We start from the raw sequence: 19,093 nt of genomic DNA, 5'->3' as shown, positions 1-19,093 counted from the left end.
TGTTACTGGAAAGATTTGTTCATCAGCCGATCATCGGATGTGTCTCATCATCGTAAGGGCTAGACCCAGTTGAGACCGGCAGCGTGATATTAAATGACGACGTGCAGAGTGAGACTGCATGAAGTTGACGCAGACGTGTGTGATGTTTGAGTGAGAAGTGGGAGTGGAAGTGAGAGTGAGTGTGAGACTCAGTCAATCAGGGGTTGATTGATGTCTGGGAGTACGTACCGCTCTTATGTAAGGAGGTGGTGTAAGTAAGGGAAGGTGTATGTCATCGGAGGGGTTCCTTCCTGCTCCTGACATCAGTTCGATTCAAATTGTTCGCCAGCTTTTCATTGACGTCTAACATACAATTTCCAACACCTACACTTCCATGTATTGATCAGTGGCAGACTCTCTTGAGAGAATCAATCGATAAACAAGATGCCGCGTCCCAGCTTCGCCGAAGACGCCCCAGAGCCAGATACACCCCAGGTTGCCACTCCTACCACCCAACCTGTCTACTCGGATGCATCAAGTTCCTACTGGCCACCAGGCTGGAACTACAATCGCTATCAACATGCAACCGCGGACGACGTGACCTCTCTTCCCGTGGATGAACTGCTGAAGATGCAGGCCGGATTACGGGATGTCCTAGGAGAGGAAGGTGTAGGGCAGCTGGCGATGCATGTCTTCGAGGAGCAGCAACGCGATGCAGAAAGAACTGGCGACGAGTCGACTGCTGAGACTGCAAAGAAGTCGGAGATCGAGCACATGCCCCCGAACTGGCTGAAGCATTGGAAGCAGCGCCACGAAGGTCAGACGTGGGGAATGGTGGCCTTCCGAACAGCCTGCTATGATGACCAGGAACGATGGGAGACCTTCGCCAAGCAGGTCCGGAGAATCGTTGAGATTCCCTTCCAGAGGGACGCAGACGGAGCCGATGTGCATGAGTACTTCAAGGATGCGGAGTCAAAATTCGAGATACGGTGGGTGGAGGATCCGGCCTTGGCCGGTGCCACTGCCGATGACCTGCGCGACAAGTTCGGCAACATGAAATCCGAACTTTCAGCCGGGTTTTCGGAGCAGGTATTTCTTGTTGCCACTTCAGCTGTGATAGCATCTGTGCTGGATTTGGGCGAAGGAGACCGACCGACGACTAAGTCCAAGTGGTGGCGGACATCGGCACCATTCTTTCTCGCGGTCGCTGCAGACACGGACTCCGGGTTGGAGGAGGGTCATGAAGAGAGGGAGTGGTTTAAGCCTATCTTCAAGGTTGCCGCAGAGACGATTGTTGAAGAGTTTTGGTGGCTCCTTGACTCGGATATCATGCCTTTGAGAAGGATCACACGAAGTGTCCGGGGCTTAGAAGGTCTAGCGGATACCGAGACCAGCACCTCTGGAAGCGAGGATTTGGAAAAGGTATGGTGGTCTATGGCACCGTCTCCGGAAAGAATGCGAAAGCGCCGTAGATTTTAATCAGGATCTAATTCTTGGGAAGCGCACGATCTGGACGTGCGAGATGTAAGGGATGGCGCCTGTACCAGCCAAGAATAATTCCTCTACAACTCCGTTTTCTCTGACAATCCCATTGCCCTTCTCAACCTTGGAGAGTCCACACCAGGCCATCCGATAGCAACGCCTCCCGCCTCAAATTCAGGCACTTCCGTCTCAATGGGTCCGACTCCGTTCCTCCGATAATGAGCGACCTGGTTAGGGTCGGACTGGCTGCCGGCATTTGTCGTCGCTCGTGCTGTGAGCGAAGCAGCACCCTGGACACAGTAGGCCACCCCCAGCTGCAGATTGGAGCAGTCATTTGCGATTGCCTAAGGACTCCTTGTTAGCAACTTAACAGTGGTTTCCAGTGCATCCTAGGCTTACAGGGTTCCATGCACGAAATTGTTCGAAAGAAATCGCAAATTTGTCCTGGACTTTGGCGCAATAGTCTCCGGACTGGATCACATACCACCTGGAGAAAAAAAGTAAACAGTGAGCTTCAAAGAGCTGGAATAGTTGTCATTTTGCAGCAAAAGCCGAAAGACTCACTGATAGCACTTGTCCGTGGTTCCGGGAGGTGTGGTTGTTGGAGCCGGCACGGTTGTTGAAGTAGCTGTGGTGTTCCAGTCTTGGGTGGGCAGTACGCAATAGAACACATTGGCCTGTAAATTAGTGCACCCACTGTTGATCTGGGCCACGTCGTTAGTTGAAATCCGGCCTTTGGGCGTGTAAGTTATTTCTCAACTCACCTGGGGATTTATCGCACGGAATAGATCCAGCGAAACTGTCTGGTACAAAGCCACAAGCTCACAGTAGTCGCCCTATATCAATGCAAGAGTTGACAGTTAGTGTTGGTTGATACTTGGGCCTCAAGGACCAGCTTTGTCTGAGTCCATGTGGCCTTGCACCTGCACAGTTCAGAGGGGCATACCAGTTGGACCTTGTAGTACTTGCCGCACTTGGTCGTGGTTCCGCTCGCGACAGGCGCTGGCCTATCAGCCGTAGCGGTTGCGTAGATCGCAGTCTTAGTTACGGTTGCACCTGGGATCGTCGTGAAGTTGAGAACACCACCAGGTGGCCCAACGCAGATATTTTGGCCTGCGATCAAGTTGGTGCAGTAGCTATCGACGGCTGATTTGGCGGTTAGAAAGTGACATTCGAATTCAGCCACTATTTCCAAAAGAAAAGGCTTACTTGGATTCCAAGCGATTACTTGCTGGTAGGTAGTGTTGAACTGCGAGGCGACCTTCAAACAGTTGTCGCCGCCTTGGACCACATAGCTAGTACAAGTAGGTGGAAGGCAGAGAATCTATAAATGCTCAATTTCAGCCAAACCGAGTCCTAGCAATGATCTTTCGCAACGAGAGCTCAAGAACTCACTTGACCGGCAAAGATGTTCGTGCAGTCCATCCGCAAGCTGTTTAGCGTAATCAACGAGCCCGTCGAAACGCCGCTCTTCTTTGAGATATCAATGCAGTTGTCACCAGCAGCCACCGTGTACGTGCGGCCTGCAACGCAGACTGCAGTGGCATAACCAGGCGGAGCATAGTTGCCAAGCGACGTGACATTTGTCTTCAACGTTTGAGTTGCTGTTGGAAGACTGAGGCTGCACTTTGACTGAATGGCGGCCCACGCTTGAGCCATTTCGGGGTCATAGTTTGAGTACGGGGTCGATTGTTGATGGCGGAATAGGTTGACCAGACACTCGGAGCAGAGTTGAGCAGTGGAGTACCCGCCGAGCAGGTCCGCTGGGCTTGCGGCATCGCCGAGTACTCGCTCGAGGTATTCTTCGTGCGAAGTCAGATCACGGACACGGGGTGTTTAACAAGAGATCTCTAAGTACTCACGAGTGCAGTATTCTCCGGTCTTAGAGTCTTTCAGACACATCTGCGTTCTAACAGCAGTGACAGAATCAACCCAGTAGGTCGGCGGATAGCCACTCCTAGGTTGAGGATCTTTGGCGCACTGAGAAACGACGTTGCTCCTGTAAGTGGCCAATCCTGGAGAACACTCAGATCTGCAAAGAACGCCCATGACAGTCTCATTGAGTACCGTGTGGTAGCTACTACCTCCGAGGAGGTTCAAGAGTTCTCGGGGGCATTCCGGAACAGGGGCTGATAGCGCCAAGTTGCATCCGGACGAGATGCCATCGAAGACTGTGCCAGATTGGTTTGTGAAGAAGAAGAACTAAAGAGATCAGTTGAAAGTTTGTATCTGATATGCTGCTTCCGGATATCTCCAGAGCAGTCCAGGAGAACTCACACTTGGGTCAGCAAATATGGCCATAGGCCATAAAGAGATAGTTAGGCTCAAAGCCACGATCGACTTCATAGTGAGTTCAACTGCTTTAAGTTTTGGTGAGTAGAATGGTTCTTTTTTCGAGCTGTGTTCCTAACAGACAACCTCAAGGTGGACGGAACCAGGAGAGCTCGTTCTATGTAAGTAAGGAATACCTAGTAATTTCGAGGATTACTTCGGGCATCCGACCTCGCATATCCACGACCATAGTCTGCCATATAGAAAGCTTCTTTTAGTAAGACATGAGCTGAAATATTGCCAAGCAGCTGTAGGACGAGTCAAACGCTGATCGTTGTCTCAAGTCTGTCTTTGCTTCCCGAGGTACAATCATTTGAGTCAATCTGACATGCATAAGCTTACCACCTCACCTAAGTCAACACACTGCACATAGAATACCATCCTGTGTAGTTGATCGACTGGCAAGAATTGTCTTACTGTTACTAAATGGCGCATACGATGTATAATGAGGTAGTAGACGGATACGCAGGGCGATAGAAACACGACATCATGAAGCACCTTAGCCGAAGTGTCCCCTTGCTCCATCACACTTGTGGCGCCAAACCAGCGTTGTAAACTTGGACATCAGATGATTTTTTGCCGATGGCAAAGTCATTTTCAAATTGCAACATACTAGTTGAGACACAGTCAGAAGCTGTTAGAAGGACAGAGTACGATCAGAACGATTCACGCTTGCCACGATACCAACAGTCACCTATGTCTTGCTTGACGACCCCAAATTATTTGCAAGAAGGGAGGTTGCAGGTTGATTGAGGTCTAAGTCGATCGTCACTTCCACAAAGTCCTACACAGGTCGAATGTGATACGACTTGTTTCTAGTCACCATGTGATCAAACCCCAGGCCCCCTGGAAATCCGGGCCAGCCGGGGTTGTCTCCTTTTCCAGGAATTCCACGAAGAAACAAAAGAATGAGTTTATCTCGGGAACAGAAGGCACTTCAAGTCGAAATTACTTGCACTGAAAGTCCATGTACGCAATTGCAAAAATGAAGCTCCTCAAGCCCGCTGTGCTACTGTTCTGTCTCCTACTCGCCGCGTCGGGAGCGATAGCTCAGCAGGACTACAGCTGTTCCCCCACCAGGCCGTGCAAACTTGGCTGCTGCGGTAAGAACAATGTGAGTGACTTCGAGTTCGCACAATCCAAAATTCAGAGAAAGTTCCAATTGCTGATGAGAGAACTAGGTCTGTGGCCTTGGGCCTAGCTATTGCGCACCCGCGAACTGCACTTCCAGTTGCGGTGCCAAGAGCGAATGTGACCCAGGCTGGGGATCCGTCTGGAGCCAGAGAGCGAAGTGTCCCCTCAACGTATGCTGCTCCAAGTTTGGCTTTTGCGGAACTACCAAGGAGTTCTGCGGCGACAAGAAGGTCAAGGCGCCAAGTTGCCCTGGTGGCTCTTCTGCAGGCAAGCGAGTGATCGGCTACTATGAAGGGTGGTCAACAACAAAGGCCTGCAATGGATGTAAGTTCAAATTACCATTTAAGGCAATCATCATTTGAAGCAAGTTTTTTTCCCAAATGGACTGCCCTTAAGAGCAATTCGCTTCCAAGACGAATTGCCCTTTACGGTAATTACCTCTTACAGTAATCCTGTAACTGCCTTTTCAAGTAATTATTCCAAGATAAACAGGAGACAATTTACTAAAATTTCTTCAGTGAATCCTGAGGACTTACTCTACACTGCTTACACTCATCTCAACTACGCGTTCGCCTTCATTGACCCGATCTCGTATAAGATTGCGAATATGCAAGACTCCGACTCGAAGTTCATGCCTCGACTCACAGCACTGAAGAACTACAACCCTGGGATGGAAGTCTGGGTGAGAATTCAATTTTCGCATCTGTGTAGAAGGAGTTTTCGCTCATTTTTGCAAATTAGATTGCCATTGGGGGTTGGAGTATGAACGACCCTGATCAGCCGACTAAGCGCACGTTTTCTGAATTGGCCGCATCCAAAGCGAAGCAAGACGTCTTCTTCTCATCTCTTCTGTCTTTTATGGAGTGAGTCCCTCTTTGATAAGCAGTCTATATCAATGAGGTTTGACTAACAAGAGACCTCCGCTAGTAAATATGGCTTCGATGGTGTCGACATCGACTGGGAATATCCCGTTGCCGAGGAACGCTCTGGCACACCTGAAGACTACAAGAACTTGGTCGCTTTTCTCAAGAATCTGCGCGCAGCACTGGGAACGAAGGGCCTCACTATCACGCTCCCAGCATCATACTGGTACCTTCAGCACTTCGATCTCAAGAACATCCAGCCATACCTGGACTGGTTCAACATGATGAGCTACGACTTACACGGCACTTGGGATGGCACGAACCCTTATCTGGGGCCGTACGTCAACAGCCACACGAACTTGACAGAAATCGACCGTGCCCTTGAGCTTCTATGGCGGAATGATGTCGACCCAAAGAAGGTCGTCATGGGTATGGGGTTCTACGGACGCAGCTTCACCCTCTCGAATCCAAGTTGCAAGACCTCCGGTTGTGGCTTCAGCGCCGGTGGCGTCCCAGGCAGATGTTCCGCGTCTGCTGGGACATTGATGTTCTCTGAGATCCAAGAGATCATAGACAAGGGCGGAGCTCAAGTGACAACAGACAAGACAGCAGCCGTCAAGATTGTCACTTGGGGCGGTAATCAGTGGGTCTCTTACGACGATGAAGAGACGCTCAAGTTGAAGATGGACTACGCCAACGGCAAGTGTCTTGGAGGAGTCATGGTGTGGGCTGCATCAACAGATGACGCTAAGGGGACTGCCATCAAGGCTCTAGCGAAAGCTTCGGGCCGAACCGATTTGTCGAAATCTCTCTTTGCCAAAGCAGTCAGTAGCGACCCCAGCCAGTGTGTCTGGGGCGAATGCGGTGCATCGTGTCCATCTGGTCTCGTCCCGGTCGAGAGTTCAGGGAGCAACGCCAGTCCACTTGGCATCGAGTTAGGATGCAATCAGGGAAAGCGCAACTTCTGCTGTCCACCAAAGAACCCACCAACTTGTAAGTGGAAGGGAAGCCCCAAGTTCTGTGGTGCGCTCGCGAAGAACCGATGCAGTGGCAAGGAGATCGAAATTGCTGCAAGCACAGACGGATGCTGGACTGGACATAAGTCTTTGTGTTGCACCAAGACTGATTCGACAAGTACTCTCGACTCTTGCGAGTGGCTCGGTGCTGCCCCATTTTGCTCAGCTGGCGCGACTTTCGGTTCCATCCTTGGACTCGGCACAACACCTGTTGCTGGAGCATTCTCCTTCCTTTCGTACGGCTGTCCCAACAAGGACAAGCCGAAGGAGTTGACCACTGGGAAGCAAGGAGAGGGAGGTCAGCAGACGTGTGCCTACAACGGAGGCTTCAAGAGCTATTGCTGCAAAGATCCTGTCCCTTGGAAAGAATGCAAATGGCCAGTACTATTCCACTCAACGCTACCAGAAGCTTTGACTGACTGTCTTGTAGGCGATCCGGAAACACTGCTTGGGTTCAATGGAAGCAGATACTGTCCGGCCCCCTCGCCAACCTTTTTTTCGATTTTTCAACGGACTGCAAGACCGGCTGTGAGAGCGGAGAAGTGACCGTCGCAACTGATGGCTTTGGCTGTCGCTCTGGGACATACTCCTATTTCTGCTGTGGTAACCCGAATACGCCAGTCGAGCCCAAACTACCAGAGATCAGTCTTTGTCCCAGCCCAGCAAACTTGCCGGACTTGTCCACAGTCCCAGAGGGCGGTTCGAGCCCTAAGAATGTTTTCAAGGAAGGAGATGTCTTTGACAATAACTGCATACTACCGCCAACTAATAAGAGGCGACACATGATTCGAGCTGCTCGACCGCATCAGAAGGGATTCGACAGTAATGACACAAGCTCGGAGGAACCAGAGCATCCGGCACTCGCTGGCATGGACACATCGTACCTCTTTGGGAGGTCGTTGGAGAAACGTGGTGCCAGAGACGTTGCTATGAAACTGTGTGCACCCGGCAAGCAGAGCAGCAGCATCTACACTCAGAACTACCCCGGTGCGACCAGCATCATTCGCACTACTGGGAAGGCTTTCACAGTGGCTAAGCAGGGTGTTTGCGCCGCTGTTGGAATCACAGCTCTGACTAACCTTGATCAGAATACCAACTGGGTTACGGAGCATGTGTTCGAGAAGCAAGAGTTTCGTGACGCAGTTGAGTGGATGATGGATGGTAATACGCCGAAGGGTCTTGCTCTCACAGCCGGTAAAGCTCCCTTTACGGGAGTTTTCGACCTCAATGGCGTAAGTTAACCTTCCGTTGCTTTTGAAATAATTTTGATTTTTCAACTAACAATCAATTCTGTAGTTGTTCCAGGATACCTGGCCTTCGAAGACATACACCACTCTTAAAGTTGTCCAAGATTGGGCGGGCAACATCAATGACGCTTTCACAGGTCTTCTTGGTCGAACGTCAGACGCAGGTCTCAATAACGCAAACACCGTCAATCTCCAAGTCTGCGACGCCGATTTCAATCGCTATAAAGAGTTCATCGTTGCTGGTAGCGACTTCATGAGCCAGGCGACGTGGAAGAACTACAGCCCCACAGGTCGCATCGCCATCTTGTCTGATGTGATTGACACCTTCGCGTATCGAAGTGAGTCAAGCGTCATCACCTCATACCAAAAGACATATGCTTCACTGGCCACTCTCTGGGGCGACTTTGGTCGATATGCTCTCAGCAAAGGCGTCAGCTACGATTTTGCGTCGGCTTGGAAGCAGATTGTCCCCGCCAATCTCGAGAGCCAGGTCTCATCTGCTCGAACGTTGTTCGAGAGCTATGTCAAGAGCGAGCTAACGTTCTGGAAGTCGACTGCTGCCGCGACAACTTACTCGCCAGTGGTTGTCAAGGAGATGACTGATAAGCTTACGGATTGGCAGGGGCAGGTAACTACACTAATTGCGCTTCCGATTAGCAAGATGACAGCTTGATTCTGTTGAGGATTCTATGTAACTTTTAGTTCTCTTTATATTGTATAGACACACTGACCCGCTATCCCTTCCTCCTACTTCATGAGAGGTGGTGGTCTGAAGTAACAGCTCTCTATCCCATCAACTGCTCGATGGGTTCAGTCCAATTATCTTCAGCTCTGTTCCGATTCCGATTAGTTCCGAAAATGTTCATCAGGGCTTACAAAGTTCAATGGACTAGATCAATACGTAATTTGATATAATACCTCTGAAAAGTGCATCCATGTATGACTCGGTCCTGCCCAAGTACTCTACCAAACAGAGGATAAAGATTTACACCGAGTGATATTCTGAAACGCTTATAAGCTCCTAATGCCGAAACACGTAGGCCTTAGCCCAATTCTGTTATTGTCTCCAGGAAGCCAACAGAGCCCCTTCGAGCCCAATCCGGAGATCCTGGCTCTGAGAAAGGCGACGCTGTGACTTTGGAGTACCATTCATCCGACCAGATGCCTCTTTCCACATCGTCTGGTCTGATAGAGGTTACTCGGCTCATCCTTTCTATAGGAAAGATCGAATCCCTATGTTCATGCACCATGCTCTCTGTATTGACAGTGCTTACCAGTACGGGCCCGGTTACCCCGGTGGTATTGACTGCCGTTAAGTTTTGCGTTTGTAGCTTACTACCCATGAGAAATTTGAGTTCAAAGTACTTTTTGCTGCTCTGGCCGGTGTTGCAACTTGATTGTTGCGAACCACTGAATCCGCGCATGAACAAGATATTGATTGCTGGAAGACAGGCGCAGATCATGCCGATGCTCACTTCCGCAGTCCTACGGAAGGCTCAGCGTCAGCGTCTAGCCCAACCCAGCAGTAAAGTATGAGGACTCACCCAAGTAAGTTAAAACGAATAAAGTCGACTGGCTCATCATCCGACTTTTGTAGTTGAATCACTAAAATCATCCGAACAATGCTTGCTGCTGTGGCGACGCCCCCTGCACTGAGCATGAGAATCACCTTAAGCCGCTTTGTCCATGACATTCGCAGGCTCAAAGCCACAGGTATTGGGAGACATAGAACGGCAGTATCCGTGATGGCACTAACGGCAGTGTCGGCAACGAAGATGGCTCGCTGATTGAAGCAAGTGGCGTCGAGAGTTGAGTCCCAATAACCCGCGATTGGGTGGCAAATAAACATCTTGAGAAAGAGGACCGGCACATAGTATCCAGTCATGAATACAATGACGGCATATGTACCAATAATAGTCTTCTTGTTCAGTCTGAAGACTCTGATTACGATGAGTAGCAAGGCGAGTTTTGTGAAATACGAGTTAGGGCCGTAGACGAGTGTGTCCGCATACAAGCCCTGTGGCGGTATTAGCACTTGAGTTACATGATGTCTGCATGAGGAGGTTGAAGAGTAGTTACCTTCAAGAAACCAACGAAATTGTCCTTAGATATCTCATAAATGTGAAAGCCACCTCCATAACGATGCACTGAGATGGGATCAGTCGCCATGTAAGTGCCTACATATCACGTTATCACTTACTCACGAGTGCCGTCGAGCTGTACCCGACTGATAATATCTATTCACCTATCAGCTCACGCTTGGACGCCATTGAGGTAACAGATTTGGCGACTTATTTGAGAGAATATTTGAGAGACTTACCCAGGCGATAACTGCCATCCCTGCAATTGTCAGCTTACAAGCTTCACAGCATAGAGACCCGAGACGAGATCCCAGTGACAGAGGCCTACAATCATCTAAGTAGAACGGCGGCGCGATGAGGGTTTTCGCATAGATGCGCAGCATCATGAAGATACTGACAGACACAATGGAAAGAATCTGCGACACCAGATTGATGGTATGCAATACGTCCTGCGGATGCTGAAAGTCGGGCACTACGCCTTCCGGCGGGGGGGCCGCCCCCTCCTTGTCAGACATCTCGCATCGGCGACCGGGAAATGTGGGTAAACCGGCGGGATAGGTCGGCGGGGTCGGGTTGATGCGGGGCGAGACATAGTCGTCCCGTAGATGATCACTATGTTATTCGGAAGGGCGCTGCCAACATTGCCTCCGACTCGACGTAAAGAAAATCCGATAGTGCAATCAAGTTTCGTTGTCTGGAGAAACGGGTCTCCGCGGAGATGTCACTTGAGGGAAGCGTCTCGTATATAATTGCCACATAACCTTTGTGCTTGTGACAGCGTCCCCCGGAAGAAACTATAGTCGAGCCCAGACTTTTGGGAGTGACCAGCCTTGACCATGTCCTGATTCTTAAACTCTGATAGCTACACCAAAACGTCAATCATTGATTGGCTCATGGAATAATCGGCAGCTATGACGCCCGCACTCCGGAGAGGTTTATGCATAGAAGAAGTGTGTTTTCGATGGACGGGAAAAGCTTCCTCTCAGCCGATCATCAAGCTTCCTCTGTAGTTCCAATCTTAAAGAGCTTCTAACAGATTAAAAAGCTATCTGAGCCTCATCAGTGGAGAAATCAAACGGCAAAAATGTTACTTTGAGCCGTGCCCTCTGCGAAGTGGCACGTTTTTGAGGCGTCTTCGATACACTAGCCCATCACATAGATCAGTAATACCTAACTTCGATGGATCAGAGTGGAATGAAATCCTTCCCTCCAATCGATCTGGTCTTAGGATTTCTCGTTTGGAGTTGACTCGTGAAAAGGAAGGTTGCGCCACGTCTCCCTCCTGGCAGGATGGGAGCATATCCAGATCATGCAACGAAGTCGCTGCTGCCAGCCTTTTTCAGGTACTTACAGTGAATACCACGCGACCCGATAGGGTGTGATGTCTCGAGACTGACTCAAAGACTTTTGAACGCTCTGCTATCGAGCGGGCAGGATACGCCAGGACTAGGGTTCGCGGGGTAGCTGGGCACCGAAGCAGGCAGTAGTCTTTCACCCAGCAATCCCAGCTTCGCTTTGCGACACGTGGGTGAATTTGGCGGTCAGACGCAACGGTCTCTCGATACTCAACATTCGTCTCGCATCCTGAAGTGGCAATTGGAGCCCGTGGTCTCAGGACACCTGCAACCTTCAGTCAAGGATAACCATGTCAGGATCCATGCCGAAACCGAGCGGACGTTTCTCGACATGGGCAGTCGCTTCCAGAAACATGAGAATACTTCAATCCTTAAAAGACCCTTGAACTTTGGGCTCGTATAATCACAGAATATGGAGGCTCATAGAAAATGGTCAATTATCAGTATCGAAACAGGAAGGACCCCGCAGCCTGCAACTCGTCTCGGTGATGATACGAAACTTGATAGCTGAAGCCTCCTAAAGCTTAACACATTCTTAATGACTGCATCCTCCCCTAACACCAACTCGAATGGCTGTCATCATATGAACTGGTAACCGTCCTCGGGTTCGTCAAACTATTCTGGCTAGCGGAGAAACGAACTCTTCCATGCCCCGGAAAGGAACTAATTCGTGCGCATGACCTGAAGATATACTTTTGTCTCTGGCCTGACTTTTGTGACAAGAAGACTTTAATGGGCGAGAAATACCCCGGATGAACACCGAGTCAAACCGATTTCGCGTCTGCACACTACTGCTTTGTCCGTCGCTGTCGACCCTTCCTCCCAAGGCAAGAACAAGTGTAACAGTGCGACTTGAGTCTGTTTGTTTCTGTTTCTTCCACTTATACTACGCAGTAATCGATGCAATGGAGAGGGGTGGCACAGACGGTGGCACGGTAGTTTGGCAGCTCCAGACTTCCGTCCAAAGAAGTTGATTTCAACTCGACCCCGCAAGCGGCGGGGAAAGGGATGTGCTGTATTAAGTGGGCTGTCATTAAGCGGCTATGGAGCATTAACGTCTATTGGATATCGATGTGGCCACCTGTCAGTTGCTGTGAGTGACTTTTGGCTTTATTCTCTTTTGGTCTCGATGATTTTGCCTTGCCGATGCTGTAGCTATGTCTCGTAAGTGTCGACATGCCTTTGACGCCGTAAGCCTTAACCGAAGTGCTTGTGCTCATTCAGCAGACTCAAATGTTGCTCTTGAGATAATTGTCATTGGAGATCATGCGTGGCCATGTCAATTATGTGCATGCTGAACAAACTATGAGTAACTTGTTGCTGTATTTTTTGATTTTTTTGCTGCTCTAAACAGAAGGGTAGTTCCTTGTGGCGTAACACTTGTAGCCGCACAGGGTCTGTGTTGAGCGTTGACTTATAGACTAAACAATCAGAATACCTATGAATATCGTTATGCTGTGTATGTAGTCTGAAAGACGCAAGGGGTAAGTAAATCTATGTGGGTACGTCACCGAGCATATGCATGTTACCTGCGGGTTGTCACACCAGCAACCATCGCAAAACAGCCTCACTTGAGGAACGGTGACCAAGGGTACGGGGACGATGGAGACCTCTCGACCGCCTCGCCACGCCAGTCGCAGTAAAGCGCCCTTTGCAGTCTCAGGTGAGGGGGTATCTGCAGTATGTTGTTTTAGGTACCTTCAATTGATTGCAGTGAAGCTCAACACCGGGGCTACTGCAACTACCATTATGTCTTCATTTCCCAGCTGCAGTAGCCTCTTTCCCTTTCCAGATCGTGTTGGGAGAGACTGTCACCTCGTCGGTCTGGCAACGAGCTGGAGGAAGTGAGTTGAATTCCAGGTTCAGACAGGCCACTTGAACTTCGGATACGTAGCTGGCATCATTCTATGTCTATCCCGTGAGGAGAAGGAGTCGTCGACTGACCCAGGGGATTGGGAAATGGGTTCCCCGTTATTGTCCAGGGTATGTGGAGTATGCGCGAACAGCGACGGACGCGTCTCCACCTAGAATCCGGAGGTTCCATCTGTATTCCCCAAGGGTTCCAGAATCCAGACTTCCTACGGGTATCGCCTGACGAGGTTCGCGTTACTTGTTGCACGAGACACGTCGCCACTTGAATCAGCCGTCGGCCAATGGAGACTGATGAGGGGCTCGTGGATATTCTAGCCCCCGAATGTCGAGAGCGGGACGAGTTTATCGCCGCCCACTTTGAGTGCTCCATCTGATAAGCCAGACATCAGGATCCGATCACGTTGTTCAAGCTGTTGCCACCATATAAGCCACGCACCCGGGCGAAGACATCCCGCCTGATATCAGCCATATTTTCAGTTCACTTCCCAACCTCCATGATGCCTCATACTCGTGGAGACTGGACAAATGAGCAGGCCTCTGTTGAGCCTACCTACAATGAAGTAGGAGGCCGGCAACAAGCCGGCTAGGGTCCGGACTCGACGACATGGCTCGGCCCGCAAAGCGGACGAATCAAACAACACCACGTCCAAGTCATGGTCCCCTGTCGGCTCCGGGAACGTGCAGTCTTCTAGTGGCCCATCCCACGTTTGTTGCGTCCCAACTGTCTCGGCCTAGCCCAAGTAAAGCAAAGTGAACGATGCCCAACCCACAACACCATGCGCACAAACGGGAAGAGAAAGAGAAAATAGACGGCCGCCAGTCGAATTCATTTCCGCCTGTTTGCCCTGCCCAAATCGACTGGTTGTGAAGCCCATGTCTTTTCCCCAAAATTCCTGACTCATCCCAGCCTGCAAAGACCTCTCTGATTCGTTTTCTTCTGCCTTTGGTGGCCCGTTCGGCCCCGGCAAAATAGGGCTTGAAGCCTGTTTGGCCCTCGACAGAGCAAGCTAAAGCATGAGAATGGACATCAGAACGGACAACCGCCGTCAAGTCGTTGGCGGGTCTTTTTCCAATAGTGAGGGGGTGGAGGTACGAACATGCCGCCAAACACAGCAGAGATCCAACGGAAGCAGTTGGCCTCAAAGCTTGACCGCAGTATCGAGAAAGATTCAAATCCGCCCAGCAACGGGAGACTTACACATGTTCATCGCCACTTAGGGATATTGCAAAGTTGTATTCTTAGACTCAGTCCTGTTCAGAACCCGAACCCATTCGCCCAAGCTGATGGATGGTGGCACCCCCCAGTCTCCCGCTTTTTAGTCCCCGGCAGGCGGGAAGCGTCGATGGAGTCTAGACAGGGGGGTTCGAGAAACCATGGGGGTGTACGCCGTAGACCGTGAACACGGCCGACAGACTTGGAAAAGCAGGGTTTGCTCCTCCTGACAGTGGCATGGCCCAATCACCCAAGCCCCCTCTGCCCGAACGGCGACGGAGTGACGACGTTTCGTTTGCAATATTCGACGCTACTTTGTGTCCCGGATGTAAGCTGGGCATCCCGCCAAACGGTTCCGTGGAGGGCCAGTTGGGAGTCCCGCTCTGGTGCCACGCCTCATCCCTGACGCTGGCTCATCTGGCTCGACTATCCCGTGTCCCGTCGCTCGCGGACGAGAAGTCGAGAGACCCCCCGAACTTGTTTTTTTGACGTATGTGCCCTATTGGACGGGGGTAGGCGCGCTGGTGGGAGGCCACGGATGAAGGCGGGCAGTGTCGAATATCATTTTCTGCCGGTTGGGCTCCTGTACGTAGATCACCCTCCGCCTCCCTTTTTCCCCCTTCTTCCATCCCACAATACTATACTCTGGATATTCTGAACAAAACCAACTTGCCTCCACATCCAGACTTCCTCTTCCGATCTCATCATTCTTTGATTGTAGATCCGAGCAGACCCGATATGCAACTTTACCCCTCATCAACTTACCAATACACTTTCAATGTCACTCGCAGAGTCCACCACCCCCAGATCAGACGTCCAGCTTGGCACATAACTTGAGAAATCCCAAAAAAAGAATAACATTATCATTTACCAGAGCTACTTGGCTCTTGAGCGAATCTCCATTTCACACATCTTCATCACCGTCCTCATGGCTCCTACCCGTGATCCGGTGCCCGCAAAGGGCCGCGGGCGCTTCGCCAGACTCAGGCGGCCCTCAGTCTCCATCCCAGACAACACTCCTCTTGAGAGACTTGATCTCTCCAACGCCAACGTCTCCGAGATCTCACTTGCCCCCATGGATCGTTCGGTAAACGACAGCGGATCCGACTTGAGCGTCAGCTCAGCCGGAGACTGGAGGAACAAGCACGGCGCCGCAAAGCCTCCCTTGAAGTTCAAACCCCCCATGCTTCGCACCCGCCCTTCCCGACCAGAGCTCAGCCGCCCGTGGAGGCGGTCTACTGAGAACCTTTACACCACAGCCGATGAAACCAATGACTCGGATGTTGAGTCCAAGTACAGCTTCGTTTCTGGCTCATCCCTCACCACCGCGACGAGCGTGGACGACTCTGACTCTCATTCCTCCAAGTCCGACTCATACACCCAGGCCATCCGAACTCGGCCATTCACCACTGAAAAGCAGGTCGTCAGGACCAGCACCATTCCTCCTACGCCAGCCAAGCCCGCCAACCTCAAGGGCACCCGCGTCGACGTCGTCGCGCCCAAGAGACAGACTATCCACATCGAGGTGGCCCCTGTAGCTCCTGCCCCTCCCGTTGTCCAACACATTACCTCACATGACCTCATTGAGCGCGAGAAGGTCCAAGATGAGCTCAACAAGCAGATCGCGCGCATGAGAGAAGAGGCTATGAGTCTTGTGACCAGGCAGACCGACACGGACAGAAGACTCGGACATGCTCTCGACCAAATTTCAGTACTCTCAGCCGCCAAGGAGAAGACTGAGAAGCAACACCGTGAAGAAAAGACCCTCAAGGACCAGATTAGTCGCGACTATGATGACCAGAGCCGCCTCCTCGATGACGTGAGAAGCGCCCTTGGTGAGCATGAGAAGAGGCTCGATGATGTTGAGCGTGAACGAGATCAGCTCAAGGGCATCAAGGAGCAACTCGAAGTTAACGCCATCAAGCTCGAGAAGGAAATTGAGCAAGAGAGGGAAGCCAAGACAGAGATTACCACCAAGAATGCAGTACTTGAGAAGGATCTCGTTGACCAGCAAAAGCTTCTTGCCGAGCAGGAGAAGCTCACCAAGAAATTTGAGGCCCAATGCCACGACCTTGAGAGGAGCGTCGGCGATGCTCACTTTGTCACCAAGGAGACTGAGAAATCCCTCATCAACAGGATTGCCGCTCTCGAGATGATCAAGAACACCATGGAGATCCGTGCCACCGGACTTGAGACGGAACTCATCCGCAAGGGCACTGAGATTGGCGACATCACCGCCGAGCGTGACCTTCTCCGTATGGAGGTCGACAAGTACAAACCCCAAGTCGATGAACTCAACCGGGAGAACGGCGCCCTGATAGAGGCCAAAAAGGGTCTGGAGGCACGGATCGACGACCTCGATCAACAGAAGAAGGGTCTCGAGGCAAACATCGAGAAGCTCGAGGCAGAGAAGAAGGACGCCCAGGCTAGCTTCGATGCCCTTGAGGCCGAGAAGAAGGGCCTCGAAGCCGACATGGAGAAGCTTAACACCGAAAAGAACGACATTCAGACCCGCTTTGGCGCACTTGAAGTCGAGAAGCAAGAGGTTGAGGTCCGCCTTACCCAGCTCGAGACCACCAACACCGACATCCAGATCCGTTTTGAGAGTCTCGAGGCCACCAAGGGCGAGCTTGAGCTCAGCAAGGGTGAGCTCGAGACCCAGGTGAAGGACCTCGCGGGCTTCAAGACCAAGTACGACAAGCTCAGAACCCGCATCGAAGGGCTCAAGGGCAAGAACACGACACTCCAAGGACAGGTCGGCGAGCTTCTCAAGGACCAAGACGACAAGTTGTCTCAGATCTCTAGTCTCGCAGAGGAACGTGACATACTCCGCTCGGAGAATGAGTCGCTCAAGGATGAGAATGAGTCCGTCACTAGCGAGCTCCAACGTGCCGAGTCACTCATGGGATCTATCGCCGGCTCTCTCCCTGGTTCACTTGCACCTTCAGTTATCGGCTCCGCCGCCCCGTCCGTCATCGGCTCGGCAGATGACAGCGATACAGACACTGTTAAGGGTGAGGATGATGAGGCTCCGCCCCCTCCCGAAGAGGCTCCTCCAGCTCCCCCGGCGCCCGAGGAAGCACCCCCCGCACCCCCAGTGGAGGAGCCTCCTGCGGTCCCCGTCATCGAAGTCATCGAAGAGGCTGAGGTTGTCGAAGATGCCCCGGCGCCGGTACCTGAGGAAGTCAAAGACGACACCGCCAGCGTCACCTCAGCGGCACCCTCTGAGCTTTCCAAGGCCGCTCCGGAGCCCGCACCCGAAGTAGTGGAGCCTGAGCCTGCCCCAGCTCCCGAGCCGGAGGCAGCGCCCGTCGGAGCCGATGCCGTCTTCGAGAAGGCCGAGTCCGTGTCCGCCGGGTCTATCACGCCCTCCGAGCCGGCAGTCATGGAGGAGCTCCGCAACCGCATCGCTGAGCTAACGGACCGCAACGATCAGCTGCAGTCCGAGACCGTCAAGCTCGGCTCCCTTACCGCCGAGCGTGACGACCTCGTCACCCGCGTCGCGAGATTGGAGACGGAGGCCGTCATGGCGCCTGCGCTCCGCCAGGAGAATGCGACCTTGACGTCGCAGCTGTCTCTCGTCAATGCCCAGCTAGACGGCATGCGCGCTTCCTACGACGCCTCGGTCGCTGAGGTCAACAGCCTCAAGGACCAGATCGGTCAGCTACGGGGACGTCTGTCTACGCCTTCGGTGCAATCTCGCTCTCGAGAGTCGTCCCATGTGAGGGCACCGTCGACGAAGACGAAGAAGAATGATGATAAGAAGAAGGAGCAGTTGGTGGTTGTGCGCAACCCCAACGAGCGAGGTGGAATGTAAGTCTAATCCATCACCTATCAATATTTTTAAACACTATGCTGACTTTCACGTTCAGTCAAATCATACGAAGATGCGATCTACGGGGTATGAAGAGGTCGTCGTCTCAGCACTCTCACTCCGAGGGCGACAAGAGCGACTAAATCCTTACGACTTATTTTTGAGATTGTGGAAATGGGAATAGCGAGGGAATAACGAGTGATTAGCGTGGCGAAGGACGGACGGACGGACGGATAGCAAGAGTATAGCGTTTCCTTTGTGTTTTCTTTCTTCTCCTTTTCTGTGTTGGGGCAACATAGCATGCGATGGATCGGTTCATCGCTTGGGTCTTTCATTGATACTCTTACTCTTTCTCCTTTGTCACTGTGGAATTTGGAATGGGCATGGATACGGAACGGACTAGACATGTAACGGATCGCATGGGCGGATTCTGGAAGACGGTGTGCCCTCAAGGGCGCGAAACAGCATGCATCTTGTAGACTTCTTGTGTCGTATAGCTAGTTACTTGGTCTTGTATTTAAATAGCGCCAGCGTAGGTTATCAGGTAATCATTATTGCCATCTATTGGATCCCCCTGACGCCGTGCTCGTGCCGTAGTTGTAGTTCCCAGCCCCCCGACCTGTCAGATTGCCACGGCCCATCACGTCCTCGGGGGCGCCATCGACTAGCTCAAAAACGTGGCTCCTCCGGAGATATTAGAGCAACA

At 51.7% G+C, this 19,093-nt stretch overlaps 5 protein-coding genes across 5 annotated transcripts; 3 read left to right on the top strand and 2 right to left on the bottom strand.

The window, feature by feature from the left end:
* Positions 1-423: 423 nt before the first annotated feature.
* On the top strand, positions 424-1,458 carry CPAR01_09274 (uncharacterized protein; the record flags this gene model as incomplete). The annotated part of the gene is made up of 1 exon (XM_060493539.1): positions 424-1,458. One exon carries the CDS (start codon positions 424-426, stop codon positions 1,456-1,458), a length of 1,035 nt encoding a protein of 344 aa, XP_060347669.1.
* Positions 1,459-1,541: 83 nt separating this feature from the next.
* On the bottom strand, positions 1,542-3,807 carry CPAR01_09273 (uncharacterized protein; the record flags this gene model as incomplete). Its single annotated transcript, XM_060493538.1, has 9 exons — positions 1,542-1,805; positions 1,861-1,948; positions 2,026-2,165; positions 2,226-2,297; positions 2,408-2,607; positions 2,671-2,785; positions 2,857-3,263; positions 3,324-3,663; positions 3,739-3,807. 9 exons carry the CDS (start codon positions 3,805-3,807, stop codon positions 1,542-1,544), a joined length of 1,695 nt encoding a protein of 564 aa, XP_060347668.1.
* Positions 3,808-4,777: 970 nt separating this feature from the next.
* CPAR01_09272 (chitinase) lies at positions 4,778-8,725 on the top strand (the record flags this gene model as incomplete). The annotated part of the gene is made up of 7 exons (XM_060493537.1): positions 4,778-4,906; positions 4,974-5,250; positions 5,445-5,608; positions 5,668-5,789; positions 5,854-7,113; positions 7,236-8,037; positions 8,102-8,725. 7 exons carry the CDS (start codon positions 4,778-4,780, stop codon positions 8,723-8,725), a joined length of 3,378 nt encoding a protein of 1,125 aa, XP_060347667.1.
* Positions 8,726-9,095: 370 nt separating this feature from the next.
* On the bottom strand, positions 9,096-10,516 carry CPAR01_09271 (uncharacterized protein; the record flags this gene model as incomplete). The annotated part of the gene is made up of 6 exons (XM_060493536.1): positions 9,096-9,537; positions 9,597-10,069; positions 10,132-10,199; positions 10,253-10,289; positions 10,373-10,392; positions 10,462-10,516. The coding sequence occupies 6 exons, from the start codon at positions 10,514-10,516 to the stop codon at positions 9,096-9,098; spliced, it is 1,095 nt and encodes a 364-aa protein (XP_060347666.1).
* A 4,985-nt stretch (positions 10,517-15,501) lies between these two features.
* CPAR01_09270 (uncharacterized protein) lies at positions 15,502-18,530 on the top strand (the record flags this gene model as incomplete). The annotated part of the gene is made up of 2 exons (XM_060493535.1): positions 15,502-18,386; positions 18,446-18,530. The coding sequence occupies 2 exons, from the start codon at positions 15,502-15,504 to the stop codon at positions 18,528-18,530; spliced, it is 2,970 nt and encodes a 989-aa protein (XP_060347665.1).
* Between the last annotated feature and the right edge of the window lie 563 nt (positions 18,531-19,093).

The sequence above is a fragment of the Colletotrichum paranaense genome (assembly GCF_030867605.1).
Source record: "Colletotrichum paranaense strain IMI 384185 chromosome Unknown Scaffold_7.1, whole genome shotgun sequence".
Classification (NCBI taxonomy): domain Eukaryota; kingdom Fungi; phylum Ascomycota; class Sordariomycetes; order Glomerellales; family Glomerellaceae; genus Colletotrichum; species Colletotrichum paranaense.
Note: the sequence above shows the minus strand (reverse complement) of the source record. Positions and strands in the feature narration are given on the sequence as shown.